Source organism: Siphateles boraxobius, unplaced genomic scaffold (genome assembly GCF_051911475.1).
Source record: "Siphateles boraxobius isolate OS27281-9 unplaced genomic scaffold, OSU_SipBor_1 26, whole genome shotgun sequence".
NCBI lineage: Eukaryota > Metazoa > Chordata > Actinopteri > Cypriniformes > Leuciscidae > Siphateles > Siphateles boraxobius.
This window is the reverse complement of record NW_027508876.1, coordinates 17,431,882-17,448,262: the sequence shown is the minus strand read 5'-3', so window position 1 is coordinate 17,448,262 and position 16,381 is coordinate 17,431,882. Positions and strand designations below refer to the sequence as shown.

General features: G+C 33.7%; 1 protein-coding gene across 3 annotated transcripts in view; it reads right to left on the bottom strand.

Annotated features, from left to right (window-relative positions):
• The window catches only part of tpk1 (thiamin pyrophosphokinase 1), a 78,292-nt gene extending 64,577 nt beyond the window's left edge, over nt 1-13,715 (bottom strand). The window contains exons 1-3 of one of the 3 annotated variants that reach the window (XM_077244534.1): nt 13,632-13,715; nt 7,888-7,958; nt 1,856-1,930 (exon numbers count right to left, since the gene is read on the bottom strand). In XM_077244534.1, the coding sequence (XP_077100649.1) occupies nt 1,856-1,930; nt 7,888-7,927 (115 nt within the window). In that variant the 5' untranslated portion in view covers nt 7,928-7,958; nt 13,632-13,715. Of the gene's footprint in view, nt 1-1,855; nt 1,931-7,887; nt 7,959-8,175; nt 8,340-13,631 lie in introns of those variants that run through there. The other 2 variants (XM_077244536.1, XM_077244537.1) reach the window with 2 other exon arrangements.
• Between the last annotated feature and the right edge of the window lie 2,666 nt (nt 13,716-16,381).

The window sequence follows — 16,381 nt, the reverse complement described above, 5'->3', positions numbered from 1 at the left end:
TTGGGTCTTCGTTTTTCCCGTTTTAGTGTGGACGGGAGGTGCAAACGTAGCAAAAGGTCTCCGTTTTTAAACGAAAACGCAGTAGTGTGGATGGGGCCTAAGCCTGTCTGAGCATGCATCTACTAATCCACTAGTAAATTCCACAAAGCATTTCCGGTACTAAATTCAGTACTAATTATACAACTTACTGGACTAAGAAAGAAGTGAACTTTTGAAGGCAGTTTTGAAAAGAGTCCAAAAATGTGTTGGTATCTGCAAAGAGCAGTCTTTGATCATCCAGCCCTATAGAGAGCTGCTTGTGCCACAGGCCCATAGGGCTGCACTTCTGAGGCTCACTGGAGGAGGGGTGGAGCGTCCTGCCCCGGTCCCTCAAGGAAAACCATCTGGATATGCTCACCCTGCTCCCAGCAACGCACTCATCGCCCACCTGCTTTGCCTGAAGAGCAAAGCTGCATGAAACATGCACAGCAGCTCTGATGCACAATTATGATCAAGAGTTTTAAAATAAGAAAAAAAAAAAACTAATGCAATATAGTTAAACTCTCAGCCGCATAGAACCAAACCGGCAACTGTCTTAAGAGGAGAGTCTACATCAAATGATAGAATAAAAATTTAGAAAACAAATGAAAAGCATTTTCTTGACTTATTTTACTGCTGAATGGTTTGCTAGCCCTAAAAATCATGTGAAAAATATTGGACGTAAAAACTAGGGCAATCAAATGAATGCACAAAATTAGTCCATCTAATTATGAAAACATAATGCAATATGAAAATTAATGCAATTAATCATGCCCCCTAAACCTTAGCTAAAAATGTTTTTCAATTATTTAGTCATCTGCCTCAGTAATGTAATGTCTAATGTAATGAATAGTCTTAAGTTAAGGAAGTTTCACAGCAAAAATACATTAATAAATGTATTTTTAATTTTATTTACTAATAATAAATTAGAATATCGTGAAATTAATTAGATTACAATTTTAATTGACTGATTTAAACATCATTTTAGGTGCATTCCTATTTGCATATTTATGCATTATGCTATGCCAGTTTTTATTATAAATAGTGCGAGTAGTGTGTTCACATGTGTTATTTTAGTAATTTTATATAGGCTACTTTATATTTATGAATTTTTAAAATATTTTTAATATATTATTTTAATTTTATTTAAGGTTTTACTAATTTTTTACAGACCTGTCAATTTCAATTAGTGTTTTTTATTCCTATTCAGCTTTCATTTTTTTCAGTTTCAGTTGTAGTAATCTTAGTGATTCAGCTTATTTTATTTCAATTTGTTGCCAATTATTTTAAGATCTAATATTTATGTTTTATTTAATATCAAGTTTATTTCAATGAACGAAAACCATTTTAATAACATTAGTTAACAATAACAACACTGGTTCACACCGACAATTCCAACAAGAGAGAACGCAGTGCATAATATAAGTGCGTATTGTATAGTACAGTACAGTACATAATTCGAGACACAACTAGTCATGATCTACAATTTAATACAAGAGCTATAAATCAGGCTGCAATTGAAAATTGTTTGGGATCAACAAATAAAGGTACCTGAAACTAAAGCACACAGCACTATAAAGACAAACAGAAAACAAAAAAGTTATGTAATCATAGATCATCCAGTGGGGGATCAAAAAGATGACTTATGCGTTATGGGTTATAGGGGCTTTATAGCATACAGTGCCTCTATATCTCACCAATTAGGTCTGTCTGACCTTATCCAGAGAGTTCTGTGCCAGATATCTCACCATTCTCTACTGCACAAGCAAGCCAGACAAGTACAGACAAGCATCAAATCAAAGGCTGATGCGTCAAATATTCATCACAAAATCAATACCTTTACTCCACAGTACATGGAAGTACCGCTCATCCAACGGTTGATTTAGGATAACCAAGCAAATCCTCTGTTTTCCTGGTGAAAGAACACAAAAAGTGACCATTAATGGGCAGAAATATTTAAGTAGTATGCTGTGGTTATGATGTAGCCTCTTTCGTTTACAGTGTGCCACTGAGAAAAACACATTGTCCTATTTGGTTTAATCTGCTGAGATAAATAGAAGCAGCTAATGAAAACAGCAAGAGTAATAACTGTGATAATACAAGCTAATGCCTTTGGTAATTGCCTAAACATAAATTATGATGCATTTTCACAACTGCTAGATGTGCTTTATGTGCAGCAATTTAAAGCAAACTGTGTGATATTAACAAATCAATTTCAGCTAATTTTACAGATATTATATAACACACACACATATATATATATCACTTTCATTCTTAGTGATACTACAGTCAGTCAGATATAAATATCAATTATAGTCAATAAAGAACATGAATAAATAAATGAATAATTAAATAAATAAATAAACAAACAAATAAATAAATGAATGAAAATGGGAAAGGGGTAGTACTATGAAATAAATTCTTAATTTTTCGTAGTAAAATATAATTTCTTATTTATTTTTTGCTAGAGGCGAACCCCTATAATTCCATTATATTTTTATATAAATTAAAGGTTTTTAGAAGCAGTGACAAGAAAAGTGTATAAAAGTAAATAATGGGACGAAAAGGTGCCAACAGGTTCAGAACAATAGTTTGCCCAACTCAAACTCACAGCACCAAAGCTGTGCATCTAACCACTAAACCACAGTTCTAACATATAATAAACTTCCGGTCACATATTGATCCAACTATACAGCCTGAAATACTATATAAGACAACCAAATTTGGTTACTCTATAATTGTGTGTTATTTATATTTCAAAATAATGTTCTGTAAGGCCTCTCATTGCACAAAAACAGTACAAAATGCATGGGTTCACACATTTAATTGCAATACAATTTAGAGCCAAGCTACTCACACATTTTTAATTTTAGTTATTCTAACATGAAGCTAATCAAATGTTTTTCCATTCAGCACAATGCTAAAATTGAAGTCTCTACATGGCAAACTGCTGGCAGGATTAAGGACATACGTCAGCATTAGAGCATTATTTTAACTGCACATTGTTAAAAAAGAATCACCAACATCACAGGATGAGGAAATGTGACAAGTGGAGTACACAGTGTATGTGTCAAAACTGTCTCCGAATAAATCACAAGTGTACTGATGTGAGTGTGAACAGAACACATCTTGCGGAACAGACTGGGGAAATATCAAGGTCCTGAGGTGCGAAAACAGTGTATAAAATAATGAGAGCTATCGCAACACCCAAGGCAGTGTCGAAAGGACAACATCTGTATTTTGCATCAGTTATACAAAATCGGTTTTTCACATTTCAGTCACAGATCTCCTCTTCCTGTAAATTGCATTTTTGACAGCATGCACTTTTAGTAGGGCACCAAGGACGTTTTCCACATTTTAATATTCTTCTATGGGAATTATCAATTGAAATGCACAGAAATTATCATACACCAAATTAGCTGAGAAGCTTGCTGTTCATTAGGATACAACAAATTTGCAATTCAACACATAAACAAGCTGGGTTTGATTAGTTCACAAATTGGAATGAATTGGACATGAAACGCAATTTCTTATTCTAAACAGAGATCCATTAAACATAAATGTATTGAATATGTATGAATCAAAGGATCGTAAGGACACGCTGAGACTTAAGAATGGCGTATTTTACGATTAGTTCAAAAATCTAGGCCATGTCTTCAGTCTTCATTTCACTGAAGGGCTATATAGAACAGATCAGAAAAGTGTAAAGTCACATCTATCTATTCCAGGGCATTTTTGTTCTCGTGACTCTTTTCTCTCTTGAGTATGTGGACCTTATGTGAAAACAGTGTGAAAATTATGCACAGCAAGTATACACTAAAACCAGTTCTGTACAGGAGAGATAAGCTCTACTATATGAGCAAGAGAAAACAACTTTTAAGTTGAGATTCCAAAAAAAAAAAAAAAATTATATATATATTTTTTTTTTTTCTTGATCTCAAAAAATAAGACAGATATACAGTGCCTGCAAAATTATAAGTTGATATTCTAAAAAATATAGTTTTCCCAATCACATTTTACCAATTCCAAACCACGTTAATTTTAATAACTACTATTAATTTTAAATATAATAATTTAGAAGTGATATATAATTGTTAACGAGGGCAGGAAGTGAAAACACCATATATTCTGAGTTGCATAATTATTAAGCAGGATTTCTTTTACAGTTAAAAAAAAAAAAAGAAAAAAAAGATTGAACTCACACTGAAAAGTCAAAAAATATTAAATGCCCATGAGAAGGATGGAATACTATAGAAATTGCAAAATTAAGATGTGACCATTGGACAAGAAATGTTCATTGGGGCACAGAAAACCAGGTTGAGAATAAAAGATGCATGTAAACTGCAAAAGACTTTTAAGAGTTTCTGGTAGTTTCACACTAAATTCTTCACCTTTAATTCTTAGTCTCTCTTAATTTCTTTAATTCTTAGTGCCTCCGTTAGTCTCCAACTGCAAACTACCTGCAGTCTCCAGAAGTACAAGGTGTCAGATTCTCTGAGATTTTGCTAACGCAAGGAATCCTGAAACATGACACACACTTAATAAGAATCACAAGCTGATTGTCATCAAATAGATTTAGACTGACTTTTAAAAAAGTTGTATGGACAGATAGGTTGAGAGTGACTCTTGAGGGACTAGCACCAGTTCAAGTCAGACAACAGCAGCGGTGGCGAGGGAGTCACGGTGTGAACTGCTACTAACAATGAGCAAGACGGACCTTTCAGGGTTAACTCCAAAAACTCACTGCCAGATTCAGGAAGATCAATTCTTCAAACAGTGGTACAAGAGGAAGTGGTGCTGGTCCCTCAAGAGTCACTGTCAATCTGTCTATAAAGTCTTTTTTAAAATCAGTCTTCATTTCACAACACTTCAGCTTGTGATTCTTAGTAAGGGATTTCAGAATCTTACCTTAGCAAAGTCTCTGAGAAACTGACACCTTATACTTCTGGAGACTCCAAGTAGGTTGCAGTTTTGTAAAATGGTGGCACTGGAGACTAGGGTTCCTGATGGTTTCACACCTAATTCTTTGCCTTAATACTTAAAGTGTTTTGTAGTCAATATCTTTTCTTCTTGAGCTGCTTTTCTGTGACCCTGCTGCCTCAATTAGCATTTCTTGTCCAATGGTCATACCTTAATTTAGCAATTTATATAGTATTGCATCCTCCTCATGGGCATTTACAGTTTTTTTTACAATCGCTATGACAATTTTTTCAATACTTTTAACAAATTTCCTAAACTCTTAACGCACCAACACACCTACAACACACAATTGGCAAAACAGTTAATTTCATGCTCAAAATCACACATTGTAAACTAAACTCCAACACTAATTTTCAAAATACAATAATACACTAGCAACAATACACTATGTCTACCAAAACACTGCAAACATGTCTCAAAATCAAATAATTTTTCAAAACACTAACATATGTTCTCGTCCAACAGGATATTTAGTCAATCATAGCACAATGTCATAAAAACACTAACATCAGATGGCATTACAGAAACGGCTTTATTTTATATGTGTCAGGTCTGCCCTTATACAACAGACAGTATATTGTATTGATCATAGATTGTGTTTTGCACTGCAGTTTCTTTTAAAGCCTCTCTACATTTTTGTTTTGTTGGGTTTAGGTCTTTTGCTGCAGAAATTAAACAAAAAAAGACCCATCTCAGAGTGCTTTATAGAATGTGTGGTTACTGAAATGAAAAAACGAGGACAGAGACAGAATTGCTGCAATAAATAAAATAAATAAAAATAAATGTAAATATTTGCATAATTCAGTCAGCTGTTTCTCAGTAACAATAGAATAAAATACAGGGGATATATTTGTGTTTCAATTCACAATATAAACAGCTGTTTACTTTAGCCTGGGTTAGGTTTAGAACATGGTGTTTTCTGTTCTGACATACAGTGTTAAAGCATTGGTAAATTTGCCAGTAAAAATCCAATGTTTTGGTCTTGTTTGAGCATGTGTGTAAAAGAAGTTCAAGCATTTTAAATTTGTGTTAATTGTATGCATTTTGTGTTAAAGCAACAAGAAATGTGTTAATAGTATAGCTTACACATGCGGATGTAGTGCTAACTGTGTTAAGAGTTTAGGAAATTTGTTAAAAGTATTGAAAAAATTGTCATAGCGATTGTAAAAAACTGTAATAGTTTTTGACTTTGTGTGAGTTAAATCTTCTTTTGGCCCATTATGCCAAAGAAAACCTGCTTAATAATTTTTCAGCTCTCATTAACAATTACATATCACTTCTAAATGATTATATACAAAAGTAATAGTTATTAAGATTGATGTGGTTTGGAATGAATAAAATGTGCTTGAAAAAAAAAATATGATCAGAATATTGACTTGCCTATAGACTATATGCACGGACTGTAATAATGCTAGTCCTCTTCAGGCATTCGCACTCCACCACTGCAACAGTATTATTTCATCCCATATTTATTAAATATAAATATTAGATGGATAAAGTTTAAATTGAAAAACTAAAAACTGACAATTAAAAATGTTGCCGTGGAAACCAACTGAAATAAAATAAGTTTAAATTGAAATACTAAAATATCTAAAACTGAAATCCATATATTAAAAATAAATGTAAATATCACAAACTTTAAAATATATATTTTTTTATAAAAATAACAAAAGCATATAAAAAACGTAATCCTACAATAATAATAATACTGTAATAATAATAACACCACTGCACTGCAGTCTACAGCCGAAACCCCTCTTAACATTTCTAAAATGTATTCTAACTACAGTAAGAATGGCTGAAACTAACGTTTAGAGAGCATGTTTTAGGAATTCTCACAGCGCAGCACAATGCCTTTTCAGTCTCTTTAAAAAGCATTGTATGCGGTCTGTGAATAAGACAGGTTTTAAAATACGGCACAAAAGCTGTACAATCTAGTGAATTTGACCACCTTCACCACTTTACCAGCAAAAACTTGCAGGGAACCAGACATAAGTTGATGTCAGTCGTTGAGAATGCATTCATTACTGTAATGACCACAGGCGATCTCAGACATATTGAAAGTATGGCTGCAATTCTTGGCCAATCATTAGAACCTGATTACTTACTTTCTGGTCATGTATTTATGGGGCACCTACCCAGAGAGGGATATAATTATGAATAAAAAAATCCTCCAGAACGATCTATTATTTGGCTGTAGACTGCTCTCAGATTAAATGGGGCTGTTTTGTCCAGTTATTGCATGTGGGGGTGGGGCTCTGCAAAAAGTTAACTTTTCATTAGCTGACTGTCAAACTGCCGTTAAAAAGCAAAAAATTAAACAGCCAGATCCAGCATTGCCTGAACTTGGAAATAAATCACTGTGTTAATTTGGCTTGTTTTAATAGTTCCTGATTTTTGCTCAAGAAAACAGCAGTTTAAAACAGTTTCAGGTTCATCTATTCTTAGAACCAATAATAAATGTGCAGATCTAATAAAAACACACCCAGAAACCAACACTGTGTGATAAAATATGGAGAAAAAAAAAGTCTTTATCAATATGACTGTTGGTGTAGTCTTATCTGTGCATTACTAAAAGATTATTACACCTGAATAAACACTGGAGAAGCATAAAAATTATGGACACAGGAAACCATTTCATTTATTTGAAAATCTTTTTCTCAGCCATAGTGAATTAATCACATTTTCATTAAAATTCAGTTATAATGTGTAAGACATAGCACATTATAATAACTGTGAACATGCAAAGTGGCAAATTGTAAGTAGCTGCGTTGAACTTCTGTGATATATTTATTAACTGTTTATGTTCTTCTGGACAAAGTGTAAATGCATGCATGGGTAAGAATAAATACATTCAGACATGTAAATGGATTTCAAATGAATAATTACCTGAAGGCAAAAGGCAATCTAATGGAGCGAATTCATCCATGGTCGTGTTTATAATAAGCTGGACTCATCAACTGAAGAAGAAAACAAATAAAAACATATTAAAAGACAACACAAAAATGTCTTCATTTCTGTAGAGCGGAGATCTGGCAAATTAGATGTTCTAATCAAAACAACAGGTTTCTATTTATGACAGATAAAGTAATACACTGAAAAATAAAACACAATAGACAATTTAACGTCTAAAATACAAGATAAAAACAGAAATGGAATAAATGTTCCATCGCTCACCTTCTTTCACGGTCTTGCCTACATGAACTCTCGGTCCTGTGAATACTAACTTTTCATATCTAACTTACCTATGCTCTACTCATGTAATGTGTTACTAGTTTAGCTCATGGTAGTCTCACATAGCCAGATAACTGGTCTGCACAGCAGATTATTCTGATCAGGAACTAGAAAAGAGAAGACAACAGTACACATTTCCATGTGTGATTTTGCTCAATAAACAAAAGCTAACATGAGTAACTTTTTAACATGGGTAACATTTTAGGCACAATATTGGCAGTTACATTTGAACTTTTGCTTATTATAATAAAGCCAAAACAGAATCAAACGTTGCATGCCTCCTAGCAACACTGTTTAATTCCTGAATGAATGAGTGTTTTTGAATGAATCCCTTAAGTGGATAATGATAATTAAATGTTAGTCTATTTTAATTGTTTCAGAAAAGAACCTTAATAAAATGTGCAAAATCTTTAATAAAAGTGTACTTGTGCTTTAATAGAGAGTACACTTTACAACTGTTTCATAATACACAGTTTATCTCAATCGCTTTGTTGCATTTCTCAGATACAACTGAAATTCTCAAAATGTCTTGTGCAACCCATCTAGTCACTTGTACACATCATAAAAGCATTTTTTCATTCTTTTGAACAAATTGCAAAAGCTTTGGTACATTCATGCAATAGATTATGAACAATTGTCTGTTGTTCCATACATTATCAATTGCTTGTGTCATGTTGATCAAAATGTATTATACTGGTTTCCTGTTTAATAGTCTAACCCCTCAAAACCTAGGCATTAGTTCATTGCATTATTCATTAAATACAAAATAGTTCAACTAGTTGTCATAGACTGTCAAGCATATTTTCTATACATTCCTATTAGATTTTTGTTTGTAAATGTGTCCTAAATTGATGAATTGCGAAGATGAATTCTGAATATCACTAATGAAGGGAAATGTAAAGGGCTAGATGATGTGCAGGGCTATGACCAATGATCAACCAGTTCTCTAAAACAGCTTCAAAAGTTCTCATGAAGCTTCATTTGGCAAGCATGTATAGACAGAGCAAATTCTGACAATGGAAGAAGAACAGGGAAACAAACAGGGTCAACAGGTCGGGAAGAAGAAGAGGAGTAAGGATGACTGGTGGAAGGGTACGGAGGCAAAACAGTGGAAGAGATAGAACAGACCAAGATTGTAGACATGTTTCTGATGAAATAGGCTAGAGAATGTTCACTATACTGTAATACTGTATGTATATACTGAATTTATTACAGTAGTCCACATGCATTTTACATAATAAATATACTTGACATAATGTATAGTCTTTATATTACAATCTATGTCTTTTTCTTTATATCACAATGACATTGTACTGTAATGTGTTGACAGACCAACAGTAAAAATTTCTTGTAATCAATATCCCATATTGAGTAATGTGTAAATTTACTGCTGAAATGTATATTGGCATTCAGATACAGTGCAGTCTAGGTCATTTTCAGTCATTGTCATCCAAATCAAGGCCGTAGTTTCCAACTGAAAATACTGACAGAGTACACTATTATATTGACAACATGATTAAGCTATCTTGCTTGTGAACAATGACACTTGTCATTCTGATAGCACTGATATGTTCATTGACATAAAAACTTACTTTTGAGAGATGAACTAAGGATTTTGAATAAGCTACAGGATTTTGCAGGTAATCCATTGTGTGGTGCTGTTTGTCCGAATAGTTTTGAGAAATGCACTTAATGGTTTGCCACTTTGCCATGCACTTTGTAATAAAGTCCAATTAAAAGTATTACTTTAAAGTACATTATTTTAGCTAATAATCTTCCATTGATTCACGTAAAGCACATGTAAAGTATTATAATTTTAACTGAAGTGTGTTGTTCGAAGTTATATTTTATTATATTTAATGATGCATTTCAACTTCATTATTACAAATGAGCAATTAAATATACATGACTTATAAGTTTCATTAGAAATTGCATTTAAGTATATTTAGTATACCATACATGTTTGAGTACATTCATTAGGACTTTATAATCATATAATATTACATCTATTATTTTTAATATAATTGAAATTAACATGACTGTTCGAAAACATTACTTTGCACTTAAATATATTATTTCCATAATAAGTACTCTTTTTAAAAGTATGTTAAAGTGTTCTTATTTTTCACAATCAAATGGCTAAAGTTTTGAAGAACATCTCATTTAAATGATCAGTTGAAAAGTTTCAAGCTTCATGACCAGAAAAAGAATTTAATTGATTGTTGTATTCTGTCCAGAAGCAGATATCTTATCCTGGCTGATTATGAAAGCACTGGTTGAGAGGACAACACTTTGAGCTTTATATGCAAGATAAATATTTAATTATTTACTCAACACACAGAGCAAAATGTCATTACTTGGATCAATCCCGCTGAGACTAACAGATCAATGAAGGGAGAGAGGTGCATCCCTAACACTCTGCCAAAATGGATCAACATAGCAACTAAAAGGGGCTACTCCAACCTGACACCCACAAAACTATCGATGAAAGTAGAGTGCTGTCAAAAAGACATTGCAACAGAAACTCAAACTCAAGCAGTTGAACCTTAAAGGAATAGTTCACTTCAAAATTAAAATTCTGTCATCATTTACTCACCCTCAAATTGTTTCAAACCTGTATGAATTTCTTTCTTGTGCTGAACACAAAATAATATATTTTTAAAAATATGGGTAACCAAACACTTGATGACTTCCTCCATCAATTATTTTTTTCCTACTATGGAAGTCAATGGGGTCAATCAACTGTCTGGTTACCAACATTCTTCAAAATATATTCCTTTGTGTTCAGCACAAAAAAGAAATTCACACAGGTTTAAAAAAACTTGAGGGTGAGTAAATTGATGACAGAATTTCCATTTTGAAGTGAACTATTCCTTTAAAGGAGCAGTGCACCCAAAAATGAAAACTCATAATTTATTGTATTATTTTGCCATTATTTATTTACCCTCATGTCCAATAAAACCCGTATGTCTTTCTTTAGTGGAACAAAAAAGAGACAGTTTAAATAATCGTCATGGTAATTTTTTTACCCGCTTCAAAAAAGGATGCAAAACCCCCATAATTGTCCCATAAAATTGGTTCATATGACTCATGCACTTTATTATAGCCTAATAGTCCTGAAGTCACGTGAAGCCAGTATTGAGTGAAGAATTTAAAGGAATGGTTCACCCAAAAATGAAAAGTATGCCATCCTAGGTGTAAATGACTTTCTTTTTTCAGAGTTATATTTAAAAATATCCTGGCTCTTCCCAGCTTTGTAACGGCATTGAATAGTACCTGAGTTTTCGAAGCTCTAAAAACCGCATCCATCCATCATAAAAGTAATCCATACAACAGGGTTAATAAATGCCTTCTGAAGCGAAGCGGTCAGAGGTCACCCTTCCGACAGAACTCCACTATCTTGTGAACGCACGTACAGCCATTGCCAGAAGTCAGTAGTAATTGCCATTACATTTATTAACCCACTGGAGTCACATGGATTACTATTATGATGGACGGATGTGCTTTTGGGAGCTTCAAAAACTGGGGCACTATTTAATATAACTGATTGTGTTCGGCTGAAAGAAGAAAGTCATACACACCTAGGATGGTTTAAAAAAATTTTGGTGAACTATTCCTTTAAGTCTTATTAATAAATGGCTGTTTACATGTATGCAAGTAAACTATTTATAATTGGACTGATGGCTCAATTGGAGTGAAAAGTCTTGATATAAACACGTCAATCGATCCAAATCCAAATTAAATTTCTATTTGATTGAAAGGGGGAGGTGTAGACCTGAAATAATACAATAAACATTTTCTCAATTGGATTAAAAAATACGTTTTGCCTCGAATGTGTATATACTGCTTAGTGGAGGAGACTGAATATACCATTTAGACAGTATGTCATCAAGACAAAATTATTTTCAGAATGCATGTACAATACATGTAAACGGATATGTGAACCATACTTTTTTAGGGTTCATAAACAGAACTTTTAGAATCTGAAATTTGCTTTAGATTCATTCCGACAGGTGAAAATTGGTGCAAGCAGACATACAATGAATCAGTTGATTGAGTCCACAAAACCAGTCTGAATAATTAATTCATAAATCTGACTTGTCTGACTCTCAAGTTCGACTCCCTGCCTCAATAAACAGTTGCAGTGGAAAATGATCAATTAGCGAATTAAATTTTAGTCGGTTCCTCTCACAAAGCTACATTATCACTTGACTCAAAAAGCTTAGATTATGGCATAGAAGCATAGACTAAGAAGTCATAGTCTACTACTTAAATTAGATTTTTTTATCATTTTTGAATCTGGAAAACCTTGCAAGTTCCCATTGATTGTAACTCAGTGGAAAAAGAGTGACCAGTCCAATACTTTAAAATTTCTGCATTTGTGTTCCAGAGAAGAAAGTTACACGTCTGTGCTTATTGTATTAGTTGCTTTTGAGAATTACAAAGATGTTATGTGTGAAATAGAGGCAATTACTATAATTACCACTATTAAATTGTTAACTAGGTGATTCTGAGGGGTAAACGCCTCACAATTATCTTTATCACAACACAGTAAAAGACCAAGGTTGAGGAGTTTTTTTATTTTTACTTTAAAAACAAGACTGCCAGTACACTTAAAAAATCTGCCTTGTCAACGGCTAAAGTAAGTTCTTTCTTTCCTCTATTGTGTTTTTAATTAATTTGGCCCTTGTTGTGTCGTTTTTTTCCCTCTGGGTGTTTTTGTAATTACTTCTATTGAATGAAATTTCAAGGCTCCCTGACTTAGTCTGGGGAAATTCTCTGCTTGACATCAGTTCTTGTTGTACTTTAAAGAAGAGCCAGAGTTCATTCTAAGGTTGAGTGCCCAAATAATTTACAGTTTACAAACTTTAATAACTCCCTCATTATGTGCACAAGTAAATCACACAAGTGCTTCTTCAGGGACAGAATGTATTTTTAATGAAAATCAAATATCATTATCTACAGCTTTCAGCTCTGGCACGATTTCACTCAAATCTTTAGCAAAGCTCACTAGCCTACTTAATACATTTTGCAGGGCGAGTTTAAAGCAAACCTCAAGAGAATATCGTAAATAAATTATTACATCACGAAGATTAATACACACGGAGGATGAACTATGAGAAATAATCCGTCCATAAAAGTGATGGAGAAGATAAACAAGCCATCAAACTGTACAGCGAGGGAACCCACAGCGACAAAGCACTTACTGAACACTTGACATTTGGCTCTGTCTCAAAACCTAGAGAGCAGACTAACTTACCTAAACAGCAGACCTATGCGCGTTCAGCGTTTGAGTAGAAAAAAAGTTGTTTGGGGGGGGCATCAAACGCGCATAACATCGCTGTCTAGGTAGTCAGCTCGCTAGGTTACTAGATACAGCGTGTATCTCGCGTACTCACTCTGTGAATGGGTATCCAGCAGCATGCGTCCAGTCCACATGGGTGTACAATCAACGAGTGCCGAAGAAAGCGCTTGAGCTCCAGAATACTGTGTGATGTTTGTCACAGCGACATCTAGAGGTGGATTGTACACCACCCATTGAGGTCGTCATCCAGAATGCGATGACTGACAGACAGACACACAGACTAGATAGATAGATAGATAGATAGATAGATAGATAGATAGATAGATAGATAGATAGATAGATAATTGATGATTTTTTTGCACGGCTCTCTGAAATACTCTATTCAGATTGGTCAACCACAGCATTCAAAAGTCAAATATATGTGCATAATAATCCAATGTCTAAGGCAACTGATCAACCTGTAATCATGTATAACTGGACTTCCACACAGCACAGCCCTCACACCTTACTTTATCAACAAAACAAATATCTCATGGTCTGTATGGTTTCATGTCAGCGCTGTACAAATAGCAGTGTGTTTTGCCACATATACATAAATCATAAATTATCCATCAGCGACTTGGCCTCACCCAGAGAAAAAGACCCATCACAAATATGGCTTTCTGTCAGCCGGTAGTAAACAAAAGGCAGTTCTAATTTGATAAGGGACACCAAGGTTAAAATTTGCCTGCACAGCACACGATCCAGGGTCGCCAAGGCTTTCTCGGCCAGCTGTAAAATTATTCTGCTGTATAACAGCTTGGGCAAGACTGATAAGGCTGATTTCCTGAGACAAGCCGGTAAGAAATACACAAGCTTGTATCGTCAGAGTCGCCTGCCATTTCGTTCACATTGATACGTCCTGTCTGGCAAGAAACAGATAAACATAACCAGATTATTCGAGTTGCATGAATAATAACAATAAAGGAGTTGAGTGTGTGTGTGTGTGTGTGTGTGCGTGCGCGCGCGTGCGTGCGTGTGTGTGTGTGTCAAATACTTGATTGAGAAACCAGAGGATTGATTTTTTGCTTTTGAACAATTGTAAAAGTGCTATCATTGACGCCCTTGTAACTTTTCTGGCAGACTCTGCGAACTAAATGACAACGTTGATTACATTGGTCATTGGGAGATGCAATGTGCCCTTTTTTTTAAATGTTATCTATTATCTATACTCTGAGTGCAAATCTTCCATGTTATTGTTCCACATGTTTAAATTAAAAAAAAAAAAAAAAAAAACAGACTTTATTGGTGTCTCTGGGCAATTCCTTCCATTAAGCTTTTAAAATAAAGCATGACTTTGTCCAGCAAGAGTTTTAACATCAGATTGATTGATTGATTGATTGATTGATATCTTTATTTGGAACATTTAAATACAGAAAGAAAATAATAATAATAATAATGGTAAAAAAAACAGATGAACAAAAAAAAACTCCATAGGTTACTTTCCAAACTTTTCAGATAAAAAGACTAATAACAGAGCTATTAGACATAAACATCTTTCACTATTTTTGCATGAGGTTCTTTTACTAAATAAACATGTTCGATCAGCTTAACAAGTGCAATTATATTAAAAAATATATTTTTTGGATTGGATTTTTTAGTCTTGTGGTGAAAAAACAACTATATGAAGTCCTAGTTTATATATAGCCTCTTTGTTAGAGTGCCACAGGGTTTGAAGCAAAAATAAACAAATAACTTGCGTATAGTTTATGATAGAAACAGAAAGTTCAAAGCTGTTGAGCTTGATGGCCACCAATTTCATCTCACATTTGTAGAAAAGCTTAACCAAAAAATCTTGTTTGCCAATTTGTAGACTAGCCACAGTATCTCAGAAAAATACAAACAATATTTCATCCCAGCAGTTTTCTCTGTTTAATGATTAATTAAAAGCTCAGTTATCATTTGAAATTTCATATTTCTTTTTCCCTGAGCTGATTCAGAAAAGATTAATTTATTTGTCTCTCAGATCTACAAAGGTCTATCAGATGCAATGGCACCACAAATAAAGTAAAATATTGATGATACCAGGATGCAATTAAAGTTTTTCTGGGTTTAGAATAAAGTGTTTATTTAGCATTAATATCTAAATGATTCGAAAGTAAATAATGGTTGTGCATATCAACCATAAATGACCAGAGAATAAACGATGTGACTCAAGCTCTAATGCTTTTGATAAATGTATTCATAACAGCCTTTAAGGCTCTGCTCGCCTTTTGAAACTGTTTTGAGATAAAAGTCTTGTCAGACAAACAATATTAAACTTTTACACTAATGCAAAATGGGAGAGATTAGTAATGGGGGGTAAATCAAATGTAGCTACAAGTAAAAAATATGGTAATATGACAAACTTTGTGGAAAAGTCAATTAAAAAAGTAAAAGCAGAAAAAGAGAAGGTGTGAATAGCAAATGTGAGAACGGCATGTTTTAGAACAAATGTTTCACTTGAACATTGTTTCATTCACCTTCTGTCACTGCATGCATTCACATGCATTTTCTGTCTTGTTCTTTAAAGCAGGGCAGAGCCTAAATTTTATATTTATTGTTTTAACATTTTGATCATGTTTTCATATAAGTGTCAATTACAATTAATCTTCATGCAGCGTCTACCACAAGGGTTCTAAACTCCTGCCCTCAAGGAACACTTTCCTGCATAGTTTTACTCCAAAGAAAACCGTAGACCGTAGAAAACTACTGTATTCAAATTTGAATATACTTTATATATATGAAAAAAAAACTTCATATTAACTGCCTTTCTATTAATGCAATACAGGTAATGACAACCATCTGTTGTCTCCAGTGATTATG